At 42.0% G+C, this 14521-nt stretch overlaps 1 protein-coding gene across 3 annotated transcripts in view; it reads right to left on the bottom strand.

Annotated features, from left to right (window-relative positions):
• Nucleotides 1-9516: 9516 nt before the first annotated feature.
• The window catches only part of SEPTIN7 (septin 7), an 84395-nt gene continuing 79390 nt past the window's right edge, over nucleotides 9517-14521 (bottom strand). For all 3 annotated transcript variants that reach the window (XM_077856212.1, XM_077856211.1, XM_077856213.1), the window contains 2 exons: nucleotides 12063-12202; nucleotides 9517-10599 (listed from right to left, as the gene is read on the bottom strand). In XM_077856212.1, the coding sequence (XP_077712338.1) occupies nucleotides 10560-10599; nucleotides 12063-12202 (180 nt within the window). In that variant the 3' untranslated portion in view covers nucleotides 9517-10559. The remainder of the gene's footprint in view (nucleotides 10600-12062; nucleotides 12203-14521) is intronic.

Raw genomic sequence — 14521 nt, forward strand, 5'->3', positions numbered from 1 at the left:
GGTCCGGAGCCTGCGGGGGAAGAAAGGACTGGGCGGAGACAGCCGTGGGAGGGGAGAGGGATCCCGAGCTCGCAGAGGGGCCGGGCCTGGGGGGCTGCGGCCGGCTGGGGGGGTCCACGCACATGAGGTGGCCGTGGTGGCCCCGGCCATACCTCAGTGGGATGGGGGCCTCCGCAAGGCCACCAGAGCCTCCTCCCCGCTGTGCTGACCTGGGCTTTGAGCCAGCCACGCTGGGTTCCACAAAAGTCACTGTCACTCAGTCTCGGGGAAGCTTGGGACCAGCATACTAAAGCCCCAAGCAGGCCCAGGCCAAGGGCAGATCCCCACAGGAAAGCAGGAGAGAAAAAAAAAAAAAAAAGACGACTCACCAAGAGGCAAGTGGCAGTCCCGGGGACATGTGAGGCTAGGAGAGGCACTTCCCCGCGGCCGCTGCCGGGCCTCCAGGACCTAGTTAGGTGACTGCATTGCCCCCGGCCTCGGGGAGGAAGGGACATAAACCCAAAGTCGTGCCATTCAGTGGTATTAATTACACTCATGAATGTTGTGCAGCTGTCACCACTATTTTCAAAACATTTCAACACCCGAAATAGAAACTCTGTACCCATTAAGCAATAACTCCCCAGTGCCCCTACCCAGAACCTAGTAGCCTCCACTCTACTTTCTGTCCCCTTGAGGTTGCCTAGTCTTTTTTTTTTTTTTTTTTTTTTAAGATTTTTATTTATTTGAGAGAGGGAGAGAAAGCATAAGCTGGGGAAGGGGCAGAGGGAAAGGGAGAAGCAGGCCTCCCGCCGGGTGGAGGTCGCGCTGAGGGGCTCCATCCCTGGACCCCCAGATCATGACCCGAGCGGGAGGCGGATGCTTAAGGACTGAGCCAGCCTGCGCCCTGCGTTAGCCTATCCTAGACAGCTCGTGCAAGCGGGGTCATACGGCGTCTGTCCTTCTGTGCCTGGTGTCTGGCTTTTTTTCACGTGGCATAATGTCCTGCAAAGTTGATCCATTCAAAGTGGCAGCATGTGTCAGAAGCTCTGCTCTTCTTCCAGGCTGGCTAATATTCCACTGTAGTAGAGACCGGGCTTGGCTCAGCCGAGCGGGTGTCGGTGCACACCTGGGGTGCTTGGGGGTGCTCCACCTTTGGGTCCCCGTGGATGACGCTGCCGGGAACGTGGGTGTGCAAGTGTCTGCGGGGGACTCGCTTTCCCTCCTCTCGAGTATAGGCCCCGAAGTGGACGACCCAGACGCGCGGGGTCCCACGTTCAGCTGAGGTCAGCTGAGGAACGGCTGCCCCATTAGCCGCCTCTCTGCTTGCTGGTAACGTTCTGCTTCAAGAGGCTAAGTTCCTTGGGCAACGTTCTTCTTCTTCTTCTTCTTCTTCTTCTTCTTCTTCTTCTTCTTTTTTTTTTTTTTAAGATTTTTAAAATTATTTATTCATGACGGAGAGAGAGGAAGGGAGAGAAGCAGGCTCCACGCAGGGAGCCAGACGCGGGACCCGATCCCGGGTCTCCAGGGTCACCCCGGGCCGCAGGCGGCTCTAACCCGCTGGGCCACCGGGGGCCCCGCTCTTAGAGCTCTTCCCTAAACGAGCCCGAGGAACCGGAGGGCCTGAAGTATTCCGGAAACCAAATAAACTCAGACAGTGGAGCGGCGTGGGTCGGCGGGAGGCCCAGGAAAGGCCCGGCCCGCGTGCACGTGCTGCCACCTTCCGTCCCGAGGCCGCCGCCGCCGCCGGGAAGGCGCCCCCGGGGGGAGAGCAGGGGCTGCCCCACGGGTCCCCGCCCCGCCTGCCCCCCCGCGACAGGGGCCGCGCGGGACCCGGCCGGGTGCGCGCCCAGGCTGGAGGCTGGAGGCTGGAGGCTGGAGGCTGGAGGCTGGAGGCTCCGCGCGGGGAGCCCGGGCCTGCGCAGGCGCCCACGGCCGCCAGGGGGCGCAGGGGAGCGCCGCCACCTGCGCGGCCACCTGCGCGCCACCTGCCCACCGCCCCTCCCCGGTCCTGCGCGCCCGCCCGAGGGGGTCCGCAAGCAGGGGTCTCGGCGCGGGGCTGGGGACACCTGGGGCGTGGGGAAGGGAGCCTGAGGGGCTCGGCCACCCCCGACCCGCAGACTGGAATGTGGACCACACCCAGTTGTCACTGTGGCCCTACGCGGAGTGTCCCCTCCTCAAACTTCGTGCCTGTTTCTCTCAGGGGCCACGGGCTCGTGGACAACGGGAGCATCAGGCACCTGTGCCCCACGCAGAGAGGGCGCACACGCTCCGTGTCCCCCAGATGCCCCACACCGAGGGCTGGGCGCTCAGAAAAGGTGGATGGAAGGAAGGAAGGGAGGGAGGGAGGGAGGGAGGGAGGATGGAAGGAAGGGAGGGAGGGAGGGAGGGAGGGAGGAAGGAAGGAAGGAAGGAAGGAAGGAAGGAAGGAAGGAAGGAAGGAAGGAAGGAAGGAAGTTAGGAAGGAAGGAAGGAAGGAAGGAAGGAAGGAAGGAAGGAAGGAAGGAAGGAAGGAAGGAAGGAAGGAAGGAAATGCATTTGCTCCCACATGGTGTGGAGAGAAATGAACTGGGAGCCTGGCCCCAAGACTCTGCTATCAACACTGCCACGGATCCATGCAGTCAACCCACAGGCTTCATTAGTTCCCAAGGAGTCCAGGCCCAGGGACGCTCCAGTGGTTGGTCCCTTTTAAATTTATTTTAAGGAAAATGCCAGCAGAACAAACGGCCAGAATTGGGGGCTTTGGGCCATAATGCAAAATGTGATGTATGTAAATATGAATACTTACATAAATAAAGATATATTGGAAGATAAGGTAGCAAAGAATATAGCTTTTAAGTTTTATTAAGAGCTTATTAAATTTCATCAAATTCTGGTTATTATACTGTTACTACAAAGGAATTTCCTTGTTTCTAGAAAGTACACACCTAAGTGTTTAATAAAAGCGGCATGGAGCTGCAGATGACTCAAATAGTTCAGAAAAAAGTAGTTTTTGCAAGAATTATATAATAGAAGAAAAAAGTTCATGGAAAAAAATCAGTACACAGATTTTTTGTTGTTGTTGTTCTGTATCAGGACATGATACAGAAGGAAGGACTATTTGACAGTCTGTTGGGGGTTCCAGTAGGAATCTAGTCCTGGTGGTGGGAGGGATGGGGTTGGTGCTGGATGTGGGCTTCGGGTGCATCTATGACCCTGGAGGCCAGTGGAAACCTACATCCAGGACAGGCTGCCAGAGGGATGGGAGAGAGGTGCAGTCTCATGAGGGCCAAGGCTTAGGGGCTGTCTGCCTGTGGGAAAGAAGGTCGTAGGCTAGGCAAAGCCCCAAATGGCCCAGAGCTGGAGTGTGGGATGGGGGTGAATTGAACGGACTCAAAGGCTCAGGTTGGCTGCAGAATTGGCACCTCATTTACCCACAATCCCTAGGAGGAAATAAGGTTTCGAGAGAGCAGAGGTGCCATCTGGCTCAGCGGTTCTCTCAATGACCACATCTGTGCCAGTCACCATACTGGGCCTGTTCCAGTTCTTTTCTGATGTTTTTCAAACTCCAAGGCAAGGGGAGAGATCCTGCTCTCCTCTCTGGTCAAGAAGAGACTAAAGATGTAAGCCTGGACTTACTGAAGGCTGTGGGTTGGGCGTGTGGGGATACCTGGTCTGAATGAGAAGGGGGCAGAGGATAAACCATTCTACATGATACCTTCCAGAAAACTTGACAGAGGTTGGGAACCTAAAAGCCACAAATTTGCTGGTTTTATTCATGTTGATACACAAACCTGTAGAGAGTCTTGCATATTTAGGCAAGAAAATGTATCTGGAAATGTTCACTGCAGCATTATTTGTAAAAATAAAAAATCGTAGATAGAAAGGGAGTGGGCAGGGGGTAGGGGTGACTGGGTGATGGGCACTGAGGGGGGCACTTGATGGGATGAGCACTGGTGTTATGCTATATGTTGGCAAATTGAACTCCAATAAAATTTTTTTTAATAAAAAATAAAAAATAAGAAATCGTCCGTTAACCAGAAAATGGATAAAATGTGGTAGCAGCCTCCTCGTACTCTAGCTCTTGTACTGCTGCCTCTCACACCGAACAGGGCTAGGCTGCAAAAATACATTGTGGAAATGACATCGTGTGACTTCCAAAGCTAAGTGATAAAAGGCATTGTGACTTGCACCTTGCTCTCTCTTGAATCACTTGTTCTGAGAGAAAGCCAGCCGCCATGTCACAAGGACACTCCAGCAGTCCCCCCGAGACATCCATGTGGCAAGGGGCTGAGGTCTCCTGACGTCACCATGCCAGTGATTTGAGTCATCTTGGAAGCAGGCCCTCCAGCCCCAGTCAAGCCCTCAGATACTACAGCCCCACGCCAACATCTTTAATGCTATTCTCCAGCCAGAAGAGGGGCATTTGTTAACAAATACAAATGTTATATAATCATACAGTGAAATTTTAATCTATTTTTTATTTATTAAAGAGAGAAAGAGTGAGCATGGTGGGGAGGGGCAGAGGGAGGAGAGAATCTCGAGCAGCCTCCCCGCTGAGCACAGAGCCTGAAGTGGGGCTTGATCCCACGACCTGAGCCAAAACCAAGAGTCAGACACCCAACTAACTGTGCCCTGTAGATGCCCATTTTTGACTTTAAACATTTTATTTTTTATAAACAAGCTCTACACCCGATATGGAGCTCAAACACACAACACTGAGATCCAGAGCTGTACACGGAGTTGTGACTGAGCCGGCCCGGCACCCCTAGTCCGCTTCTCTTCAAAAAGGAGTTAAATAACCACATCACAGAATGCTACTGAGCTCTGAGAATCTATGTGAGCTTTATGTATTGGGTACAACGCGGGCACTCAATATGCTTACTGCTGTCTTAGATTTCGTTTCCTTCCCTTGGATTTCCGGTCAGATTTCCCTCATTTGATAAACAGGTATTTTTTCCTAGTTTGAATATTGTCACATATTCTCATCTGGTAAGACAAGTCCATCTGTTCTCACAGTATAAGCTGGGGAAAAAAAGCCCATCTCCTCTCCAGGACTGGCCCAAACCTATCTGCATGCAGGGGTCACAGGAGGTGAGCTTGCCTTAGTGACCTCTACTCCACCTTCCAAGGACCCAACTCGGAGTGATGGGGTCTACTAAGGCACTAATGAAGTAGAACTTACAAAGAAAATGCCAACCAGAGTTCCTGGCACCTCTACCCAGCAACCCTAGGGTCTCAGCAAGATTTTATTTTGGTGTCTGGGTGAAAGAACTTTTTTTTTTTTTTTTCAAGTGACCATGCTAATCCATAGATTTATATAATCATGAGCATTATCCCTAGGGATAAAATTGACCAGCTCCTCCACTCCTACCGGACAAAGTATATATTCCTTGACTTCTGAAAAGCAGGGGGGAAAAGTTCACATTAACACCAAGGACTGCTGCCAGGGCAGCCATCACTTCACCCACCACTTGCCAAGTTGCTTAAATTACTGGCTTATCCAAAATACAGGGAACTTTTCTGTGCCTGCAAGTCTAGTGGAGCATATATTTAAATATCAAAGAAACCAGTGAAATTCAAAGACACTGGAATTAAATGAGGAAAGAAAAGTTGTAAGCCCCAGCTAGACCAAGTCAGTTCAGTACCCCACATTCTGGTGAGAACCAGCCCCTTGCCCCCCACCCCGCCCCCCGGATTCTGGGGTCTGTTTCCGAGCTAATATCCAGGGTGAACTGTTGGCATTGAAACACACCTGAAAGCTAAGAAGCTAATAAGCAGGGCCAACATTGAAGAGACCGGGAACAAAACAACAAAAAAAAAGACGACATTTGTTGGCAGTCTTATTATTTATTCCCCACATCAATTTCTCATCTCATACCACTTCTTCACAGATCTGAAGTGTCAACTACTGCCTTTCCCCATCCCAAAGGATTTCAGATTTAGGCAAGTCCGCAAATGGCTTTAGACTTAGGCAGGTCCGCAAATACTGCACCTTATACAGTGGTTCTGTGTGGCCAAGGGGGTTTCAGGCTATCCTTTGAGAGCCTGGCACAGAACAAGGTCCCCTTTCACTTGACCCTCCTTTGCTAACACAAGGCTGTTTGGCTGGGCCCAGCACCCCATGGGGCAAATGTTCAGGCCAAGAATAGTCTTCATTCTTCCTGTGAAGCTTTGAAAGACTTCTAAAGAACACAGGAAATTGTCAACCCTTATTTTCTGTTGAAAACGGCTGACACTAAACTTTGAACATTCTATGGATTATTCCAAATCATGGGAACCAATTTGCTTGAAAAGAAGCAATTTTTTCAGCCATGTCAGAGACGTGATACTCTGATAAACCATCTCAGCATTACTTGCAAAGAATGACATATTTTATAACTCCCATTACTGACACTGTAAAAAACAAAACAAAAAAAACAAAAAACAAAACAAAAAAACACCCTGCTTTTCACCAAAATTGATTTCCATGGTATGGCCTATTGTTAAAACATACTTCACTTTGTAACCTCAAAAAGCTTTCCGTGTCTACAAATAAGCAGCTCTAGAGACTTACCAAAGCACCATGCAAACTTACTAAAAATGCACCATCACTTAAAGTTGGGGAAAACCAATACTTCGTCGTGGGCCTAGCATCACTGGCGCCAAGGATAAGCTCTCAAGGTCCAGATACCTTCACACATGCAGTCAGACTGTAATCTTCACTCTGAACCAACAAGGAAGACATGGGCCCTAATTTATAGCTCAGGAAGCAAATGCTCAGAAAGGAAAAGTAATGTGCCCAATTCACACAGAGATGGGATTTGAACATAGGGGATTAGCTTGTTCAGAGTTTTCCAGGACACACCAGGTGGTCACATGGCATAAGACTGAAGCACACAAACCCTGGTGTCATCACCAAGACTGGTTCAAACTCTAGCTCTGCCAGTTATTTAGGTAAGTCACTGAACACCTTCAAACCCCTTTCCAGGTCTGTAAAAGGATGATTCTGGTGTCTATTAAGGGTTAAATGAAGATAATGCACAACTAGTTAACTTACCATCTGGAACATAGTTAAGTGTTCAATACATGGATAATTATTATTATAAAGGAGTAGGGAAAATGTCCTGAATGAAACACAGGGACTTTTTTACATTTGCAAGCTTTTTATTAGAAAGGACTTCAATTTACTGGAGTGGCAGACAATAATTGTTCCTTTTGCATCAAATAGGATACCACAGCAGTCTTCACTAAGACATCTTTGGGGAGTCAACAAAAATTACTAATGATCTATATATACTACCTAGATCAATGTCTTCCAAAGTGGAATGAGCTAGATAACTTAATTCACTGGGGCTTGAGAAGAGTGCTACACTTTTTTCCTTCCACTTAAAAATTGTTTCATAATATTCACAGTAACATAGTAGTAGTACATGCATACAATTTATTATACAATTGTTAATATGGATACATGCTGAAAAATATTTAATAAGGAAACAGAATAAAGTTTGGATAGTGATCTAGATGACTTGCTAAGTCAACATTCTGCTCTTGCTACAGTATCAAGCCATCTTATACTCTTTGCTCTTTTTTCTCACCTACTATGCACTGACCTCCACATTCCTAGGTCAGCTTCTCCAAGAGGATAAAAGGCACGAGAGGTGGGGAAAGGGGATGGTGGTGCTCATGATGTGCAGATGGTGGCGTGACAGCAAACTAATGAGTCTGAGATGCAGGAACCTCTATGTATCTTCAAGCTTTCAAGAGTATGACCTAAGCTACATAGAAATAAGCCATATGTTCCATCAATTCATCTATCAACTTCCCTGATTAGTTGTGAACTTGATAAGGAGACCAGCAGATCTCATTCCACTAGGTGGCAGTAAAGCCCTATTGCTGCCGTGCCCAAACCAGTTACTGGAATTCGTCCTGACAATCCTGCACACTTAGATAGTGGTTACCAAGTTACTTCAATCACTTTATGCTTCTGGACAATGGAGACTGGGCATTGCTTGTTTTGCCATTTACAAACTGGCCTTTCCTTATGCTTTCCTGAATGTTACATGTATTATGAATGATCATATAGCAGTTCTCAGAAATCCATAGGCCATATAGCAAAAGTAGCCCTCAATATGCTTGAAAAGCCAGGAGGAGGAGGAGGAGGGAGGAGGGAGGAGGAAGAAAGAAGAAGAAGAAAAGAAAGAAGAAAGAAGAAAGAAAAGAAGAAAGAAAGAAGAAAGAAGAAAGAAGAAAGAAGGAGAAGGAGAAGGAGAAGGAGAAGGAGAAGGAGAAGAAGAAGGAGAAGAAGAAAAGAGAAGAGAAAAGAGAAAAGAGAAGAAAAAAGCCTGGAGTCAACAGTCAGGAGACCCAGGAAGTTTGCATAGGTCCCCGTCAGATTCAAGTAAAACCTTAGGTATGACATGGATGAGGATCTGTGCAAGTTTTTATTAGGGTAGTAGAATAAAGGTGATTTACAAACTTACCACAATATACAGGATTTTTAAATGGTTAACTATGAGGATCTATTTCTAGGAGTAATACTTCACTAATTAGGTAATCTCTATAAAGTTTTCCATTTTGCATTCTCCATATTCAATTGGTTAACTCCCTAAAACCAAAACTTGCTGGTTACAGGTGTGTTAACCCAACCTCTCTCTTAACATAAGAACCAAAGCAAAACAACAACAACAACAACAACAACAACAACAAAAACACCCTGCATATTTTACCTAGTTATTCTGGAACACCTGCTTCTAGTCTTGGACTAACAGGCAATTTATTTTTAAAAAGCCATTCCTATCATGTTATGTTCTCCATACAATTAGAAGGCATTTTAGGATTAACAAAACTTTTCCAAGACAATTTTTAGTGATGGCCATCAAATAAGAGTAAATGTTTACTATGGTATTACCAAATCATGTTTTTAATGCCTTATGAGATCTACTTTAAATATAGCAACCTGGAGTGAACTTACATATAAAGTCAAGATACTGGAACATGAATAATCTAGGTTTTACATTTTAGATCTGTATATCTTTGAAAAGCAATAAGGATCTTTCAAGCATACGAACTTATTTAAATCCTTCAGCCTAAAAAAAAAAAAAAAAAAAAAAAAAAAAAAAATCCTTCAGCCTATGAAGCCAACAAAAATAAGAATTAGCAGTTACTTCCTTCTGCTTGGGATCATTAATTTTAAAAAGTAACAAACATGGTGAAGCTAAGGTAATGAATTGGGTTGCATTAATTACACTTAAAATGCCATAAAGCATTATGTTAAAATGTACATCATTTGACCTAGTGAAATTATACTTCTGTAAGATGATTCAGTTTCCAGGGACTTGAGAGTTTACCTAATATGAATGAGTTGGGATTTTTCTCAGAGGAATAACAAATTAACGAGATAGTACGCGTAGAGATACTGTATATCTCATAAATTAGAAACCAATACATAACCATTTCAAATGAAATAAACATGCAAAAGATGAGTTACAATTGTGGAGGATGCAAATTCATGATAAAAAGTTTCTTCCCATATTCTAGCCTTGTATATTAGCCGTAGAATATTTAAGAGCCCACACTCTATTACATCACAACATTGTTTATTATGTGAATTTTTTACAATACAAACAAAAAAAATACAGAAATGCAATATATGAATACAGCTAAATGCAGAATGGTGACTTTTTTTTCTTTTCAAGAGGCCATGATTCCCATTTCTAGTAAAATAAAGAGACGGCACATAGGTAGAAATAGGTTGGTCGTTAGCTTCACAATTTTGCCTAGAAATGATCTATAAATGCATTTTTCCCCCTGCTACTTACCATAAAGTGTAAAAAGGGAATTAAAGGAAAGTTTCCTTTTTGGTTCCTACCATATGAAAGATGCTATATTCTATTTTAGCAGGGCCAATATATGGAAAATACCTAAATAAAATGTTATTACAAAAATGAAGCAGTAATGAGATTCTGGCTAAAGAGGGCACTAAATGAGAATAACATATATTTAAAGAATCCAAAACAAACAAATAAACAAAAAAAGGTTGTTATAAAAAAGCTCTAGGTGCATTGTAAGCATATAGGATTTTTTTTCCATGTGTATTTTTAAACAATGGAAGTGTCAAAAAATAGGGTCAACTGTGTTAGACTAAATTACATTATTGTATACGCTGCACTGAATGGAACCTTTGTATTATAATTATCATAGAGAAGCATAGTTTGCATCATATTATGGCAATTTATCCTCAATGAAAACCTTCCAGAGTCCTTTTATTTTTGGAATATCCTGTAAACAATCCAACCACCAGAACATGATTGTACAACAGTAAAATGTTTTCTTGCATTAAATTGAAGACATCTGTTTAATAAAAAAAAAAAAAAAAAAAAAAGAAAGAAAGAAAATGTAGGAAAGGTACTTAGAGCTGTTAGTTTCTAAGTACATAACACCCTAGACAATTCAAGGCATCTTAATCTCCATCAAGAACAAAAAAATAATAATAATTTTTGTCATGCTGTTAAATCCATCATTAAGGATAAAACTGGTGCAAATTGGTCAAACGGATCCAACAAACACTGATGTCCAAGCTGGCATATTGGCAACTAATACGTAACTGGTGGTCAATAGAGGATTTAAAAGATCTTCCCTTTCTTCTTGTTCTTTTCCAAGGTTCTAAATAGTTAAAGGAAAATAATCAAAATGAGTAGCCATGTTATAAATATAAACATTACAGACAACATATGATAGCAATGGCTAATCCAACTACAACTATGTTTTAGCTCTTCAAACACTACTATTTTTATTTAAAATATTAAAAGGGGCACCTGAGTGGCTCAGCTGGTTAAAGCGTCAGACTCTTGATTTCGGCTCAGGTCATGCATGATCTCAGGGTCTTGAGATCAAGTCCCCGCATCTGGCTCCGGGCAGGGTGTGGAGCATGGTTAAGATTCTCTTTCTCCTTCTGCCCCCCTCCCCCTCCACCCGACTCTCTTTCTCAAAAATAAATAAATACATACATACATAAAATTTAAAGAAATAAAAAAATTGTATGATTTAGATGAATAATGAGGACAATGCAAATCTGTATTAAGACAATCAAATACTTGACCAAATTTCAGGATAAACCGTAAAAATGACAAAAACCCATTTTTAACATATGAGAACAATTCTTCCCAAATGAAACAGTACAAATTAAAAAAAGATCAACTGACATCAGTATCCTTTTCTTTTACTACCATTTGCATTCTGAATTATGTTTGCTTTAATCAATGCATTTTCCTCTTTGCTGGGGAAAAGTTTAATAGGACGAGTCTTATAGAACAAATATCTGGGCAGCCCCAGGTGGCTCAGCGGTTTGGTGCCGCCTTCGGCCCAGGGCGTGATCCTGGAAATCCAGGATCGAGTTCCATGTCAGGCTCCCTACAGGGAGCCTGCTTCTCCCTCTGCCTGTGTCTGTGCCCCCTCTCTGTGTCTGTCATGAATACATAGATAAAATCTTTTAAAAATATATTAAAAAACAAACAAACAAATATCTAACCCTGGAAATATTTAACAGTGAGGGTAAACTGTAGCATTCTTACAAAGATACAACTTTTCGGTTTTCCATGGGACTAACAAGGAAAAGAACAAAGGCAAGGTACAAATATTATTGACTTTGTGTAAATTAACAAGTAACTGATCAGTTGTATTTGGAATCAGATATCCAAAATTTTATCTTAAGGGTTTTATCCTAAAGAATGAATTCAACATCTAATAATACCCCTAAAATGTATAAAAGATCTTTGTAGCAGTGTTTTCTATGCTTGCCAATGATCAAACACAATTGTTAAGTCCAACAACTGAGGGAAGGAGATAAGCAATTGATTATAGTGAGTCAACTGGGGAGAATGCCATGAAGCTATGAAATTATAATTGTGAAGACTGTTAACTCATGGAAAATGTTAGTAATGAAAAGAAATACTGTTAAAGTAGATAGACTGCATCCATCTATATAAAAATATTCATCCATGAAATTAATTGTGCTTGTGTGATAATGAGTAAAGTTTTCTAAAATGTTAATGTTTTCAAAATAAATAAGACAATAATTCCTTAAAACATTTAATACATACATTTCATAGGAATCTGATATTAATTACCTGGAAGAGTTCTGTTGTTCTAAAATACGTTGTTGGGCTTCCCAGTTTGCTTTCTCATCTTCAAACTGACGACGTTTTTCCTCTAATTCTTTGTGCTGTGCTTCCAAATTCTTTTTCATTTGCTCATGGCGCCTTTGGAGCTAAATCACAGCACAATATATAAAATAAAACCGTTTGAGAAACCAGGAGCAGAAGTTTGTTTCACCCACACATCCTAATGTTAAAAGTATAAGCACTGAGTTCTTGTACCACCTAGAATGCACTGTCTAGGATTTCTCCTCCTCTAGGACTTGCCACCCAAAAGGCCAGTGACCAAGAGAATAATCTTGGGAAATGGGAGGAAAACATGCAATAAGTTTATAGTTGTATTGCACTTTACAATGGACATATCCTATCTTATTTATCATTTCATTTTTCATTACTCATAAGCATGCAGAAACAAGGCAAGGAAGGCATCACTGTCCTCACTGTATAGATACACAGTTTATTACATCACTTGCTCAAGATCATCAGCCAGAAAATTGAAGAACCAGGATTTGAACCAGTCTCCTAATTTCAAGTTTAGAAAGCTAAGACAAGTAGAAAAGAAAGCAGGTAGATGAAGACTTAAAGAGCTCCAAGACCACAGTAAGCTTCCCTGATTTGTATGAAGCAGTGGTTTCTCAAATGCTAAGTCTTCATATAAATCACCAGGAGTGTTTGTTCAAAATATACAGAACCCTGGACCTCATCCAGACATACTGAATTAGAACCTTTGACTGTTAAGACTAGAAATCTGCATTTTCAACAAGCCCCAGTGATTCCAATGCAGGTGTTTTTCCTACATTGAGAATTAATGCTGTAAAGAATGCTGGTTGAGAAGTAGAAACACTCATGCAAAGTAACTGCAGAAACAAAGAGCTTATCTAATGGTTCATTAAATAGTTTCATTTAGGCACTAGTCAATCTGTTTCTAAAGAAAATAATCACACGAGTAAAAAAAAAATCAGATTGAATCTAAATACACTTAATATCTAAAAACTATTCAAAACCTTCAGATTCCCAGGAATAGTGTAATGATCATAATACTGATTCAGTGAGTTAACATCTTAAATTTGGATTATAATAAAATTTTGCACATAATTTGTTTTCTCAATTATTTTGTAAACCAAAGAGTGACTTCATATTTATTCCTACTGCAAATATTACATGCAATTCCTACAAAACTAAACCATCTAAGATAAATTTAAGCAAATATGAGTCAAATCTGAGATATCATCTTCCTGACTATAGCAATTAAGTTACAAAAAAAATCAGAAAATAGGAACACAGAAAAATGTGCCTCGTTATTTAAAAAAAATGCAAGGGAATCATAAACATACAATTCATAATAGCTACCTCGGAGAAAGAAAAAGAGAAGTACCATAGGAAAGAGGCACACAGGGGCTTACATAAACTAATGAGGTCTTATTTTTTAAGCTGAGTAGTAAGTTCACAGGTGTTCATCATTCTTCATCTGTATATTTATAAGTATCTTTTGTGCTAACTGCATGTAGGTAAAGGTACAAGTCACAAGCTTTCTCAAGGAACCCTTGGGGTTAGACGTCTCCCAAAATTCAGACTTTTTCAGATTTTAGAAAGGCAGCATTACTTAGAAAGGTGTATATACTACATTTACAAAACACCTCCTGGGCTGTCTAGAGTAGCATTGACCTTAGCATCAAACACATCACTACTTTTTACGGCAAATTTTATAAATAGTCATATTAAGTGGAATAAAACTATTAGCTCAATGTCCGGTTTTGCTGTTTTCGAGCTTGTTAGGATTTAGGATTTGAAACTGTGGATACATGATTTTGCACTTGTCCAGTGATTAACAGTGAACTTTAAAAGAGTTAAGTGGATGCAACTTACAACTATATGCAGCACTGACCAAATTAATTTATCCTTCCTCCCATGTAAAAAAAAAGGGAGATGGACAGTAATATCTACCTCATGAGGTTATAGTGTAGATTTAATGACACAATACATTAAAGATGCTTATTAGTACAATACTGTGCTGCTGGTTATTTAGCAGCTGTGCCCTACCTTAACAACCATTTCTAGAACTAATGAACTTGAGAAAAAACTGTATTAAGCAAGGTTAAATAGGTTTTTTCCCCTATATATTTATATACTTATATGGCGACAGTATTAGGAGAAACTTGGCCAGATCTCTTTAAAGGTTCTTTCAATGCTAAGATTTCATCCTTCAAAGAATAAAGTTCCTCAAAACTCTGTTTTCACCACATTCAGAGAAATCATAAAAACCCTGGAAAGGTTTTTCAGCTACTGTTTCATAATTATTTGTTTATAATATTTACTCTTAAGAACAGGTTATAAAATACATCTAAAGCAAATGCAAATTCAACTACTTTTAGATTTTCAACAAAATCTAAGTGTGGAGGTAATAATACGGGCTCGTTTCTGTTTTTTATTCC

Source organism: Canis aureus, chromosome 18 (genome assembly GCF_053574225.1).
Source record: "Canis aureus isolate CA01 chromosome 18, VMU_Caureus_v.1.0, whole genome shotgun sequence".
Taxonomy (NCBI): Eukaryota; Metazoa; Chordata; class Mammalia; order Carnivora; family Canidae; genus Canis; species Canis aureus.